The sequence below is a fragment of the Acanthochromis polyacanthus genome, chromosome 24, assembly GCF_021347895.1.
Source record: "Acanthochromis polyacanthus isolate Apoly-LR-REF ecotype Palm Island chromosome 24, KAUST_Apoly_ChrSc, whole genome shotgun sequence".
Taxonomy (NCBI): domain Eukaryota; kingdom Metazoa; phylum Chordata; class Actinopteri; family Pomacentridae; genus Acanthochromis; species Acanthochromis polyacanthus.
Genome location: NC_067136.1, coordinates 5,865,672 through 5,881,318, shown reverse-complemented (window position 1 = coordinate 5,881,318; position 15,647 = coordinate 5,865,672). Strand labels below are relative to the sequence as shown.

Here is a 15,647-nt window from a genome sequence, read left to right as displayed (position 1 = left end):
TATAATAACTTTACAGAACAACACTATACCAACCTTAGACTGAGAAAGATTCTGTTGCTATGGTAACAGTGTTTTCTGTCAGCAGGTGGAACAATAGAAAAGAGAAAATCTGACAAACAGATTCAAAGTTATAGTCTGTGATTTGTGGTCAGTGTGAGACAGCAGACTGTAATTTACAGTTAAACATAAAAATACCTTTAAATGGTGATAAAAAGTTCAGAATGTAACCTGATTATAACAGACTGCTACCAGAAGTGATCATTTACCAAAACACTGTTACAAAGACTATTTCTGTTATCAAGCTGATGTTTTAATGCTTTTTAGTTTTTATTCTAATCACATTTTAATCAATCCATCCTGTTACACTGTGCAGCTCTTTTCCACATTCAAAGGTGATTCTCTGAGAACAGTACAGAATTATAATGAGATAAAACATAGAATACAGACAGGAGTCATTTCTCCCATGGACCAGTATCAGATGGAATAAAGGTCATTTAAAGCTACTCCTAGAAAAGGAAAGGATATTAGCACAGAGAACTGATCTAATGGAGCTGAATGAACCTGAACTAGAACTGTAACAGACAGCTTGTATAAGTGGACATGTCAGCAGTTTGTTTAAAGGAGCTGAAATCAGACGTACATACCACCAATAAACCTGTCTGTAGGAAGAAACAAGTGAAGGTGGAAACACAGTTATTATCAGGAAAGCAGGAAAAGATGCTGATGTTCCATTATTATAATATATTAGTTATATCTGATTATTGACTTATAGTAGACGGGATCTTTGCAGATTTAACCCTGTGAAACCCATTGATGATACTGGTGTCATTTATTTTCCTTTTTAAACTGTTTTAGCCTCTAATCAAGAAAACATTGAGACTTTTTCATTTTCCAACATTGCAGCAGCAGCTCTTAGTGTATGAACATATTAGAACTTTATTTTAACAAAGTCTAAAGATGATGAGGCATTAATGGTTCAATAGTATCACAATATGTGTCTTAGCATGAATTGTTCTGATATGAAATAGTTGAATACGGCACAATAAAATGTAAATTATTTAACAAGTCAAAGCTCTAATTACAGTCCATGCTAGAATGTATTTCTACACAACAAAACACTGTAAGAAAGTGATGTTATTACCACTTTATTTTATTTTGTTGGACTTGTAAAAGTGTAATTGTATGAAATCAGTCCTCCACTACTAGTTCATATTTATATATTGAACATTATAATGATTTCTGGTGTCTGAGGACTCTAACTGGTGGATTTCATTCTCCTCTGTGTGAAACTGAAGGAAACATTTTATTTAATCTGTGAAACACAAACAAGCATCAACTTGGATGAAGTTGATGAAATATTTTCCTGCCAAAAATGTTCCAGTTGTTCAGTTCAGAGTGTGGGATGCTGGGAAATGTAGTGTTTGTCTGCATTCAGCCAGAAACAGGAACAGATGGACAGCCTTACCCCTAAATTCCACATAACGCGAAAGCACCGCCCAGCGCCGCGCTCTTGAATTGTACTGCGCAGCGCTTAGAACCCATTCTCTTCTATCAGACAATTTCCACTGCACGCGCTGTGGAGCACCAGCGCCGTGTCTCTGAAGCGCCACGGCGCTGGAGATTCGCTTCAGTTCTATTTTCTGCGCCGCCGCTTCAAAACCTCGTAAATTCACTGTCGTTCAGAAAGCCCCAGACAGGAAGTTAAACCAGAACTTTCAAAATAAAACACAATGCACGACCTCTTGGGTGTAAATTTTTTCCCTATATGTTGTTATTACACCTCCGGAGGCACGAGCATCAGGTTAACAGGGTCCCAGATACAACACGACGCCATGGGCGAAGAGAAATTACCGTTTTTATATAGAATAAACCGTACAAAATTAACTATTGGATAAAGAAAAGCACTCATTTGAGATCAAAACATAAATCATGTACTCAACCATGCTAGAAGTACTATAAATCACAGAGCAATGTGGCTGGGTCAAGCAGAGTGACCTTGTAGAAGCGAAATGAGGTGTGGTTTATGTCATATATGCAGATATATGTTTGGTTTGCATTTATTCATGTTCATACTTGGCGCAGTTAAGAAAAAGGGTACATGCACATCTCCTATGTCTATTACGGTAGTACGACGTAAGCCCAGAGCTACGGGAGCCGCATTGTTAATGTGTAGTGACAGTCAATGCAAATGCACGTATGAGTTGCCTGCTCGTGAGAATAAACATCCTCACGCCACCAAACGCTTCCAAACTTCTTTCAAACATATTACATGGTGTCAGAAGTAAAAGACGGATTCCACCTTCGAAGTGAGTAGTCAAGATGGCAAAGTTTAACCCACCTTCGAGCTTTCCCTTCGACAAGCCAAGTGAGTGGCCAGAATGGCGCCAGCGCTTCATGCGGTACAGAACAGCTACGAAGCTGGACAAACAAGATGGCGCTGTCCAAGTGAGTTGTCTCGTGTACTCCATGGGAAACGAGTCAGAAAATATTTTTCGCTCATTTGTTTTTGGTACTGCTGCACAACATGACTTTGACACTGTTTTGGGCAAATATGATGAATATTTTGTTCCAAGACGAAATGTGATACACGAACGTGCATGTTTCCATCAACGTGTACAGGGGCCCGGGGAGAGAGCAGAATCCTTCATTACGGCACTGTATGAACTGTCAGAGCATTGTGAATTTGGTGCAAGCAGGGAAGAAAATATCCGTAATCGTATTGTTGTGGGAGTGCGGGATAAAGACGTTTCTCGCAAATTGCAGCTGACTAAAGACCTTACATTAGCACTGACCATCGAGACAGTCAGGCAGGCTGAAGAAGTGATGGCTCAAATCAGCATTCAAGGCGGAGCAGCAGGGACATCAGGCTCAATCCAAGAGGTAGCACAGAAGCAAGGCAAACACAGCAATCGTTCCCACAAGTCAAAAGGGGAAAATAAGTGGCAAGGCCAATGTGGACAATGTGGAAAAAAGAGGCACAATGAAAATGAGACCTGCCCAGCCAAAAAGTCAACGTGTAATAAATGTGCAGAAGTGGGACATTGGGGCTTAGTGTGCAGAACCAAAGGGTCAGTGAGAGAAGTAGTCGCAGAACCACCAGTGCAGCAGCAGTTCCAGCCATATTTTCTGGGGGCTGTAAACAAAGCAGAGTCAACAGCAGAACAATGGGTCGTTGAATTGCAAGTGGGCTCCACACCTGTTGATTTCAAGATTGACACTGGTGCCGATTTGACCGTCATCAGCGAGGCGACCTACCATTTGCTCACTCCAAACGCACCACTACAGCCTGCACACATTCCACTGGAAGGGCCTGGAGGCAAGCTAAAATGCATTGGACGGATCGAGAGCACTGTTACATACAAAGGCAGAACTCTACCCCTCACAGCCTACATCGTCAGCGGATCAACTGTAAATAACCTTCTCAGCCGGGAGACATCAGTGCAGTTAAATCTGGTCCAAAGAGTGGATGAAACAGTGCGAAAAGGTGCACAGACAAGCATGGGCGCATACGGTGAGCATGGGACGTTGGACACCGAGCCTGTCAAAATACAACTGAAGAGTGATGCCCAGCCTTACGCCGTATATGCAGCACGCCGCGTTCCTCTTTCAATGCTGCCCAAAGTAAAGGAGGAGTTAGAGAGGATGGAGCGAAACGGCGTTATTGAGAAGGTCACACAATCAACGGAGTGGTGCGCGCCAATGGTGCCTGTGCTGAAGAAAGCGACAGGAAAAGCACGCATCTGTGTAGACTTCAAAAGACTGAATGAAGCTGTTAAGAGGGAACACTACATTTTACCTATGACTGATGAGATCACTGCAAAGCTCAGTGGTGCCACACTCTTCACCTCCTTGGATGCAGCTAGTGGATTCTTCCAGATTCCTCTCCACCCGGATAGCTGTAAGCTGACCACTTTCATCACGCCGTTCGGCAGATTTCAATTCAAGAGGCTGCCGTTCGGAATCACAAGCGCGCCTGAAATTTTTCAAAGGAAGATGATAGAAACGCTCCAAGGCTTGGATGGAGTAGAAGTCTTTATGGACGACATTCTTGTGCATGGCACTACTGAAGCAGAGCATTACCGCTGGCTGGAAAAAGTGATGCAGCGCATTGAGGCTGCTGGCCTGAAACTCAACCGTGAGAAGTGCCTGTTCAAGCAGAAAGAGCTACGGTTTCTTGGACACCTCATTGATCAGTCAAGAGTTCGGCCAGACCCAGATAAAGTGGAAGCCATCCAACAGCTTCCACCACCCACAGATGTACATGACTTGAAGAGAGTTCTGGGGATGGTAAATTATCTAGGAAAATATGTCCCCAACCTCGCAACTGTTGGAGAACCGCTGTATGAACTCCTGAAACAGAAGAACATGTGGACGTGGGGTGACGCACAACAGGCTGCATTCGATCACATAAAGGAACTGCTCACAACTGCACCAATACTCGCGTTCTACGATGTCACAAAACCCACTGCAGTGCCGGCTGATGCGAGCAGCTATGGGTTGGGCGGTGTGCTACTGCAGCTACACGGTGAGCAATGGAAGCCAGTGGCATATTGTTCCAGACGGCTCACCGAGGCAGAAACTCGCTATGCTCAAATTGAGAAAGAGCAGCTAGCTGGAGTGTGGGCATGTGAGAGATTCGACCGATACCTTGTTGGCCTGAAGCAGTTCAGGCTAGTGACTGATCATAAACCACTGGTTCCCCTCATCAACAGCCGCAGCCTGGACAATGTCCCCATCCGGTGTCAGCGTCTTCTTATGAGGCTCATGAGATTTAATGCAGTGGCCGAGTATGCTTCAGGGAAGACCCTGCTGGTGGCAGATACGCTGTCCCGAAGCCCTCTGACCAGCCCTTCTAATGTCAGTGAAACAGACAGCGAAGTCACCCATTATGTTGACAGTGTGGTAAGCGCAATTCCAGCGTCCACGAGCAAAATGGATGAAATCAAGCAACAGCTCAAGACACAGAAATGCAGTCAGTGAGGCAGCTGATCAAGAATGGATGGCCAGATCGTTCTCAGAGCGTGCCTGCTGACGTCAGGGCATATTTCCAGGTCAGAGCAGAACTGTCTGAATACAGTGGACTTATCCTGAAAGGAAGCAGAATTGTAGTTCCAAAGTCACTGAGAGCAGAAATTTTGCAAAGGATCCATGAAGGTCACCAGGGACTTGTGAAATGTAGGGAGCGAGCACAGTCTTCAGTGTGGTGGCCTGGAATCACTACAGAGATAAACAATCTGGTGATGTCCTGTGAGTCATGCCATGAAATGAGGAGAGCTCAGCAAAGAGAACCACTCATCTCCACACCGCTGCCTGACCGTCCCTGGAGGAGAGTCGCCATGGACCTTTGTGAGTATAACCAACACACTTACCTGGTTCTTTCGGACTATTATTCCAGGTTCCTAGAAATTCTGGATCTTCCTTCCACAACTAGCAGTAGAGTCATCCAGAAGATCAAAGGGGTTTTTGCACGCTATGGCATCCCTGATGAAGTTGTTAGTGATAATGGGCCGCAGTTCTCAAGTGTAGAGTTCAAGGAGTTCAAGGAGGGGGTGTCCAACATCAACATCAACAGCAACAACAACAGACAAAAAAAAAAGAGGAAAAGGGGGAAAGGTGTGTGTGTATAAAAAAAAGAGAAATGTTATTTGTATGTTCACTCAAGTTTTGGAAGTGATTTAATTCAGGACAATTTACCAGCTAAACTAAGCTAAAAGTGCATTTGTGCATGTTTTCAGTTATTCTTTATTTTTTTCAGTAATACATTGCATATAGACTGTCTCTCAGAAGTGTACGTTCTTAAATCAGTGGTTATTTACAAAGTATAAATAACACTTCAAAAGGAGGAAGATGTCATATATGCAGATATATGTTTGGTTTGCATTTATTCATGTTCATACTTGGCGCAGTTAAGAAAAAGGGTGCATGCACATCTCCTATGTCTATTACGGTAGTACGACGTAAGCCCAGAGCTACGGGAGCCGCATTGTTAATGTGTAGTGACAGTCAATGCAAATGCACGTATGAGTTGCCTGCTCGTGAGAATAAACATCCTCACGCCACCAAATGCTTCCAAACTTCTTTCAAACATATTACAATTTATTTATTTTCTGTTTATATCATGTGTTTTTATCGCGTGATATCGCTGTTCACAGGAGAGCCTCTCTCAGGAGCAGCCCTCCCCATCCGGACGGCGCTTGCTGTGTGCTTTGACTTTCGGAGCAAGACGGCAGCACTTCGTTCTGTGGCGCGGCGTGATCGCATTATGTGGAACTTCGGGGTTAAAGAAATGTTGTAGTTCTTCAGCTGTGGTCCAGAACGACCCGCTCAGCAGCTAACCCTGATTGATGTGGTCCTCAGAGCTTCCTGTTCTCATGCTGGTAATGTGTTTAGAAGGTTTAGAAGGTGTAGGACCACCAGGTGGTTCTGTCTGATGTCTCTGGACCACCAGGCGGTTCTGTCTGATGTCTCTGGACCACCAGGTGGTTCTGTCTGATGTCTCTGGACCACCAGGTGGTTCTGTCTGATGTCTCTGGACCACCAGGCGGTTCTGTCTGACGTGTCTCTGGACCACCAGGCGGTTCTGTCTGACGTGTCTCTGGACCACCAGGCGGTTCTGTCTGACGTGTCTCTGGACCACCAGGTGGTTCTGTCTGATGTCTCTGGACCACCAGGTGGTTCTGTCAAACATGTCTCTGGACCCCCAGGCGGTTCTGTCTTACGTGTCTCTGGACCACCAGGCGGTTCTGTCTGATGTCTCTGGACCACCAGGTAGTTCTGTCAAACATGTCTCTGGACCCCCAGGCGGTTCTGTCTTACGTGTCTCTGGACCACCAGGCGGTTCTGTCAAACATGTCTCTGGACCCCCAGGCGGTTCTGTCTTACGTGTCTCTGGACCACCAGGCGGTTCTGTCTGATGTCTCTGGACCACCAGGCAATTCTGTCTGACGTGACTCTGGACCACCAGGTGGTTCTGTCAAACATGTCTCTGGACCCCCAGGCGGTTCTGTCTTACGTGTCTCTGGACCACCAGGCGGTTCTGTCTGACGTGTCTCTGGACCACCAGGTGGTTCTGTCTGATGTCTCTGGACCACCAGGTGGTTCTGTCAAACATGTCTCTGGACCCCCAGGCGGTTCTGTCTTACGTGTCTCTGGACCACCAGGCGGTTCTGTCTGATGTCTCTGGACCACCAGGCGGTTCTGTCTGATGTCTCTGGACCACCAGGTAGTTCTGTCAAACATGTCTCTGGACCCCCAGGCGGTTCTGTCTTACGTGTCTCTGGACCACCAGGCGGTTCTGTCAAACATGTCTCTGGACCCCCAGGCGGTTCTGTCTTACGTGTCTCTGGACCACCAGGCGGTTCTGTCTGATGTCTCTGGACCACCAGGCAATTCTGTCTGACGTGACTCTGGACCACCAGGTGGTTCTGTCAAACATGTCTCTGGACCCCCAGGCGGTTCTGTCTTACGTGTCTCTGGACCACCAGGCGGTTCTGTCTGACGTGTCTCTGGACCACCAGGCGGTTCTGTCTGACGTGTCTCTGGACCACCAGGTGGTTCTGTCAAACATGTCTCTGGACCCCCAGGCGGTTCTGTCTTACGTGTCTCTGGACCACCAGGCGGTTCTGTCTGACGTGTCTCTGGACCACCAGGCGGTTCTGTCTGACGTGTCTCTGGACCACCAGGTGGTTCTGTCTGATGTCTCTGGACCACCAGGTGGTTCTGTCTGATGTCTCTGGACCACCAGGCGGTTCTGTCTTACGTGTCTCTGGACCACCAGGCGGTTCTGTCTGACGTGTCTCTGGACCACCAGGCGGTTCTGTCTGACGTGTCTCTGGACCACCAGGCGGTTCTGTCTGACGTGTCTCTGGACCACCAGGCGGTTCTGTCTGATGTCTCTGGACCACCAGGCGGTTCTGTCTGACGTGTCTCTGGACCACCAGGTGGTTCTGTCAAACATGTCTCTGGACCACCAGGCGGTTCTGTCTGACGTGTCTCTGGACCACCAGGCGGTTCTGTCAAACATGTCTCTGGACCACCAGGCGGTTCTGTCTGATGTCTCTGGACCACCAGGCGGTTCTCTCCGACCTGTTTGTTTGTTTGTTTATTAAGAACCCCATTAGCCTCTGACACAGCTCAGAGGTTATTCTTCCTGGGGTCTTTCTCATATTCATTACAAACAATGCACTTTTTATTATATATATATATATATATATATATACATACATACACACACACACACACACACACACACACACACACACACACATTCTTCTACATACCTATCACACAATTTAACAAAAAGCTACCAAGAGCTCAATGAGAAAATCTGAAAAAGAGAAACAAAAATACAAAAACATAGCTGCATATTACAATGTTAACAATGATAACAAGTCATATTACATTCATTGTAACTTCACTTTAGTATTTCTTTTGTGTCCATTATTGTGTAAACAGAAAAAGTTTCAATTTCTTTTGAAAACAAATTTTGTTGTTCTCTGCAATAAGAAATCTGGGTAAAGCATTCCATGCAATCATGGCTCGATAACTCAGTTCGTTGTTTTTGATTTGTTCTGCTCTGAGGCAATAGACACCTTGTTTCACTTGCTTGGCGTGTATTATAATTATGAATACCTGAAAAAAAATTCTAATTTACAATGAATAATTTTTGGCATTTTTGAAACAATAACTTTTCTAATAAATGTTATTAAAAAGTACTTAAATCTGCATTTAACTGTCAGCCAGGTCAAGTTATTATGCATTGTTGTTACGTTAGTTCTATAAGGGCAACCTAACACAATCCGTGCTGCCCTATTTTGAGCTACTTGTAACTTGTGTAAATTATTTTCACTCGTATTAGACCAAATGACTGATGCATAGTCTAAATAGGACAGTACTAATGATTGAACTAGCTGTTTGGTCAACCACTGAGGAATGTATTTTCTACAGTATTTAATGGTTCCCATACTTCTCCCCATTTTCTTTAATAAATGATTAACTTGACTGGTCCAGGACAATTTAGAATCTACTACTACATCTAATAATTTCGCTTCCTCTACTTGTTCTATTAATTTACTTCCTTGAATTAAGTGAAGCCTGGGTGCATTTCTCATATTAAATATAGAACCTATTGCCATGCATTTTGTTTTCCCAGTATTAATAATTTATTATCTTGAATCCATTGTGTAATGGAAGCCATTTCATCATTTAAGATGCTATTCAGTTGACCTACAGTTTGTGCAGATGCATATACTGTTGATTCATCTGCATAAATAGCCATGGTTGCATGTTGTAACACCAGCGAAAAATCATTGGTAAAAATAGAAAATAACAAAGGTCCCAGACAACTGCCCTGGGGCACACCACAGTCCATCAGTCCAACCTCAGAATAACTTTCATTAAAATAAACCTTATACTCTCGATCACAAAGATAACTTTCAACCCATTTCACAGCTGATGATGTAAATCCATACAATCTTAATTTATCTAATAAAATATTATGATCCAACAAATCAAAAGCCGCACTTAAATCTATAAATATTGTTTCAATTATCTTTTGATTATCGATTTCCTCCAGCCAGTGATCAGTAATCTGAGTAAGTGCAGTTGTCGTGGAGTGTCCTGCTCTATATGCGTGTTGATAAATTGTATTCAAGTCATTGTTTAAAAAATATTTCTGAATTTGATCATATGCAACTTTTTCCAAAATTTTACTTAATGATGGTAACAAACTTATTGGTCTACTGTTTGGACCTGAAAGCAGCTCTTTATTATTTTTAATTAAAGGAATTATTTTTGCTGTCTTCCATTGGGACGGGAAAACACTTCTTTGTAGACTTATATTAATAATATGACTGACAGGTAAGGAAATATAATTTACCGCTAACTTCAGAAATTTTATGTCAATATTATCAATACCAGAAGGTTTGTCTTTACTTGCTAACAAAAGCTTCTTTATGTAATCCTCTGTGACCTCAAAGGTAAAAGTATTGTCTTTATTTTGCATGATATTATTTTTTATTAAATCATATGAAATATTTACAGTTTGTCGAAGCCCCAAAGTATTCCTAAGTGCTTGGATTTTATTTTTATAAAATGTACTCAGGTAATTGGCAATATCCCTTGGTTTAGTAAGATATGTTTCATCTCCCTCCAAGAAAGTCAGAGTAGTTCGCATTGTCTTCCTTCAGTTCATTTAATGTTCCCCATAGTTTTACACTATCCAACTTAGCCTCTTGAATCTTTTTTTGATAGTACAGGCGCTTTTTAGATTTATTTAATTTGGTCACAAGATTTCGTAATGTACGATATTTATTCCACAGTCTTATATCATTAAATTCACTTGCCTCCTTTTTTAATTTATCCCTTTGTTTCATTAAGTCTTTGAGTTCTTGATCCAGCCATGGAGCTGAGATGTTTCTCACTGCTTTTTTCCTCAAAGGAGCATGTTTATCAGTCACTTGTGTTAAGTTGTCAAAGACCACCACCGCCTTACATGGATCTAATTCTTTTATTACCTCTGACCAATCTATGCCACTTATTTCTGTCACTAAATTATTTTCATTAAAATATTTAAGTGTCCTTCTACAAATAAATTTTTGTCCTGGTTTAGGCACCTTTGTTTTCCGTATAACAGCAATTAAATTGTGATCACTACAACCAACAGGAATAGAGACCGCCTCAGAGCATAGCTCTGGTACATTTGTAGAAAGTAAATCAATAAGAGTTCTTGAAAAAGAACCATCAGTTTTTAAATTCACTCTCATAAATTCTTGGACAAGTTGGCTCATATTACAAGTATTAGAGAATGAAAGTAACTTATTTTTTAAAGCACAACTTTTAGATTTCCAATCTACATTTAAATCACCTAAAAAACAGACTTTGCTTCCTGTATCACTCACTTTATCCAGCATTTCACATATTTGGTCAAAGTACATTATAGTAGCATCTGGTGGTCTGTAACAACATCCAATAATCACAGGCTTCAGATGAGGTAACTGTAGTTGTAACCATAGAACTTCAACTCCTATTATCATAAGGTCTGTTCTCATTTTGACTGGGATATGATTTTGGACATAAACTACACCACCACCATACAAATTTCTGTCTTATCTACAGATATCATAATCACCTGTACTTAATAAAGAGCTGTTTATTGATGAATCTAATTTTGTCTAATCTATAGATATCATAATCACCTGTACTTAATAAAGAGCTGTTTATTGATGAATCTAATTTTGTCTAATCTATAGATATCATAATCACCTGTACTTAATAAAGAGCTGTTTATTGATGAATCTAATTTTGTCTAATCTATAGATATCATAATCACCTGTACTTAATAAAGAGCTGTTTATTGATGAATCTAATTTTGTTTCTGATAAAACTAACACCTGCAAATTATAATTCTGTAATATATCCTGCATATCTTTCACTTTGTTTCTTAAGCTAAACACATTTAAATGAGCTATTTTAAATCCTCCTTTTTGCAGCAGTATTTTGTCTTTAACCGTCTGGTTTTTGTTTTACAATAATTAAACCTTTTTTTCCCTTTGAGCTGTCATATGAACATAGATAACAAATAAGCTCTGACAAACACCGTTCACACACCCAGTCACACTCACATAAGTCTGTAATGAACCAAAAACATTTACTGAGCTACGCCTGCTCACAATTAAGATACATATTTTAATCTAAATGAACATTGTGAGCTTACATAGTAGAACTCTAACAAAAATATAGGCCTGCTTTTCTTAAGTATTTTCTTAATAATAATTACTCTCTCTCTTTAAGTCATTAATACAAAAATTCATGTCATATTTATTCCAAAAGGCCTCTGTGTCCATCTTTTCTTTCATAACTCATCCCTTTTATCCGATGTTCTTTGCCCCAGGTTCGATCACAGTTTTATAGTATATTTCAGCTTCATGGTTGTTTGTGAACTTTTTGGTCTCACCTCCAAAAGTCACTCTCAGTGTGGCTGGATGAATGATGCCATGCCTCACGTTAGCGCTCTTCAGTTTTTTCCTGGTATCCCAGAAGCTGGCTCATCTCTTGGCCATCTCTGTTGTCAAGTCAGGGAAGATCTTTGACTTCATCCCTTGAATCAGTAAGGCACGCTCCTTTTTTGCCACTTCCAGTATCTCCTCCTTCGTGGTAAACTTTCGCAGGCGCATAATCATTGCTCTCCCTCCAGGTTTCCCCGACGGTCCGATTCGATGCGCCATTTCTACTTCAGGTTCTGATATCAGCTTGTCTTTGAATAACTCTTTTAGCAACATATTCATGTAGTTCGTTGGAGTGCCTTTTTCGATGCCATCCGGCAGACCAAACACTCGCAGATTGTATTTGTGGCTGTGCATCTCGAGCCGCTCAGCCCTCTCTCTCAGCTCCACATTAGCTTTGTGCAGCGTCTGGCTCTCCGTCTCTAAGGTTGTAATCCGACTCTCGAGCTTTGACAAAGTTTCATCCACTTCTCCAAGCCTCCGCGTACAAGCAGAGATTTCACCAGTGATGGTAGTAAGTGTTTTCATTACTATACTGATCTCTTATTACAGAGCGTATCAAGTCTGAGAGCTCGGTGTTATCTCGTGTACTTGCCATGCTGCTTGTTTGTTCCACCTGTTGTTCCACGTCCTTGTCGTTTGGTTTAGGCTGTTCTTTTATCTTTTTGGGGCTCATGACACAGTCAATCGTCTTTTATGTTAGGTCCACCAACTTTCAGGCACTTTTTGTTAAGTAAGCATCACAATTTTGACAAAATATCGAAGCTTGGCGTTCTCACCGAGTGCTCAGCTGCCGCACATGTGCACTCGCTCAGGCTGTGAGTCGTGAGGAGCCTGTCTCTGGACCACCAGGCGATTCTGTCTGATGTATCTCTGGACCACCAGGCGGTTCTGTCTGACCTGTCTCTGGACCACCAGGCGGTTCTGTCTGATGTATCTCTGGACCACCAGGCGGTTCTGTCTGACCTGTCTCTGGACCACCAGGCGGTTCTGTGTGATGTATCTCTGGACCACCAGGTAGTTCTGTCTGATGTGTCTCTTCCTGTTTCCAGGCCTGTCCAAGCCCACACAGGGGACCTCCCTGGTTCCACCTAAGTCCAGACTGCAGACCCCCGTCACAGGTGGGTTCTCCTGGGCTCATATTGCCCTCCTGGTCCTGGTCCAGGTCCAGGGCCTGGTCCGGTCCTTTGGTTCTCTCACCTGTCCCTCTGTCTTCCAGGTCCCGTTGCCCCCAGGAAGGTCCAGCGCCGCCCCTGGTCTTCTGCAGAGAAGGAGGCGATCTGGAGGCAGCTGGCGGTCCACGTTCTGGTCAAGACGGTACCGGGGAAGGAGGTCTGTCAGCGCTGTCTGGACCTGGAGCCGGTCCTCAGGGGCCGACACTGGAAGGACATCAAGAACCAGGTCCACAACCAGATCCAGAGCCAGAAGAAGCAGCAGTTCCACGCTCAGATGGACCTGGAGGAGAACCAGGAGCACCAAGACCAAATCCAGAACCAGAAGAAACCCCAGTACCAACCTCAGATGGACCTACATGACCAGGACAACCCACAGAACCAGAAGAGACCCCAGTACCAACCTCAGATGGACCAACGTGACCAGGACAACCCTCAGAACCAGAAGAGACCACAGTACCAGCTCCAGATGAACCACCAGGCCCAGGACAGCATCCAGAACCAGAAGAAGCTGGATGACCACGCCCACCTGAACCACCAGGACCACCTCCACGTCCACAAGAAGCAGCTGTGCCACAGCAGACTGGACCACCAGGACCACGGCCCGGTCCACAAGAAGCAGCTGTACCAGATGGACCAGCAGACCCTGCAGACGTTGGACCGGGACCCCTCCATCCTCACGGTGGCCCCTTACGGACCCGACGGACACCGAGGACCCGGACATCCGTTACTGGACCGGGAGCCCTCCATCAGCCCCTACCCCCTGCTGCACCGGGCCCCAGGACCCCACATGGACCAGCTGCTGTCCAGAACAGACTGGGCCGAGGAGGCCCTGGCCCAGAACTACCCGCTCAGCAGACCGCTGGGTCGGAACCTGCTGCAGGACGTCCCTCCTGGAGGACCACCACCGGACCCACACTCTGGACACGTCCACTTCTGAGGAACCACGGCCCGGTTCTGATGGACTTTACTGACTGACAAGGCCCGGTTCTGATGGACATTTATGACTGACAAGGAGCAGTTCTTTTTTTATTATTATTATTCTTTATTTTCAGAAAGTGGGATTCAATACAAACATGTTCAAGACAGATATTTTGAAATACCATCCACTTGTTTTTTTTTCCTTAGAAATACAAATGAACAGTTAGAACATACCAAAACAAAACAAAAACAAAAACAAAAAAAAGAAAAAAGGGGGGAAGTGCACACATTAAGTCTATTAAAGTACACACAGTCTATTTCAAAAAACAATTTTAAGAGCAGGTGATCTCGATAAAGTCTGGTTGTAATGGCTTTACAAATCTGACCATCTACTCATCAGTTTACAAAGGCTCTCTTGTTAAGACGAACAGCAAATGAAGTGGCTTCCATCCTATAAATGTCGTTTACAATGTTTATCCATTGGGACAGCGTGGAGGGGGGGGGGGGGGGGGTCAGGAAGGAGCCAACATCATGTGATTGCCTTTTTGGCTGCTACTATCAGAATTGAAAAAGGATATTTATTCAGCTGTCTGCCATAATGTTACAATTTTCCAGAAATATAATAGAGAACTGTAGTGGTATCTTAATATTAACATCTTAATTATGGCTTTATTAACATCAAGCCAGAAAGGCTTTATTTTGGGACATTCCCAAAGTATGTGCCAATGTCCTGCCAACAAGGTGCGGTTCTGATGGACTTCACTGACAGCCAAGGCCCGGTTCTGATGGACGTGTCCACATAAAGACATTGAGGACAGACGGGCCCTCTAACTGGACCCTGAGCTCACTGAATGTCAGAACTTCTGCTTTTTGAAGGAGACGTGAGAACATGCTGAAGGAACAGGACCACCTGACCTGGTACTGCAGGTCGGCTCTGGTTCTGCTCCGAGGACCAGTTCCTGAACCAGCATGGGGGTTCTGCTCAGGAGGTGGAATAAATCCAGGTTCTGGTGTCAGAACTATGCAGAGCAGAGCCACAGTTTATTTACTGTCTGATCCGGCACAGTCCAAGGGAGGACAAACCAGAACCTCTGAGCTGGACCCTACAGGTCCAGAACCTCTGAGCTGGACCCTACAGGTCCAGAACCTCTGAGCTGGACCCTCCAGGTTCTGATAGGTCCAGAACCTGAGCTGGACGTTCCAGGTAACGTGTGTTCAGTCTCAGTTCTGTGTGTTTCCATAACTTTAACAGTCGTACTCTTTAACCAGCCACGTTCAGTGTTATTGCTGTTGTCATGGGAACCGTCAGCTGTGTGTCCTGTCAGCTGTTCACCACTAGATGGCAGCGTGTCCTCTGGAATGAACTGTTGAGGTTTTTAAGGGAATAAAAACGTTTTTACAGCCCTGAGTCTGAGTCTTTATATCACACACTGTCCTCTATGGACCAGGACCAGGACATGGACCTGGACCACCACAGTGGAGACCTGGTCCTGGTCCTGACAGTGAAGAACAGAGGTGGAGAACCGACACACAAACTGACACAAAACAACCA

General features: G+C 44.0%; 1 protein-coding gene across 22 annotated transcripts; it reads left to right on the top strand.

The window, feature by feature from the left end:
- The first annotated feature begins 6,518 nt into the window (after positions 1-6,518).
- On the top strand, positions 6,519-15,503 carry LOC127532692 (transcription factor SPT20 homolog). 22 transcript variants are annotated; one of them, XM_051944715.1, is made up of 7 exons: positions 7,076-7,094; positions 7,485-7,550; positions 7,778-7,940; positions 13,020-13,123; positions 13,222-14,836; positions 14,870-15,204; positions 15,300-15,503. In XM_051944715.1, exons 4-5 carry the CDS (start codon positions 13,033-13,035, stop codon positions 14,112-14,114), a joined length of 984 nt encoding a protein of 327 aa, XP_051800675.1. In that variant the 5' UTR covers positions 7,076-7,094; positions 7,485-7,550; positions 7,778-7,940; positions 13,020-13,032; the 3' UTR covers positions 14,115-14,836; positions 14,870-15,204; positions 15,300-15,503. The 22 variants fall into 22 exon arrangements, with proteins under 22 accessions (XP_051800676.1, XP_051800677.1, XP_051800660.1 ...); XM_051944716.1 differs by lacking the exons at positions 7,076-7,094; positions 13,222-14,836; positions 14,870-15,204; positions 15,300-15,503 and adding exons at positions 6,519-6,640; positions 7,031-7,063; positions 7,617-7,682 and having other exon boundaries at positions 13,020-13,121; XM_051944717.1 differs by lacking the exons at positions 7,076-7,094; positions 13,020-13,123; positions 13,222-14,836; positions 14,870-15,204; positions 15,300-15,503 and adding exons at positions 6,519-6,640; positions 7,031-7,063; positions 7,650-7,682; positions 7,974-8,021.
- The last annotated feature ends 144 nt before the right edge of the window (positions 15,504-15,647 follow it).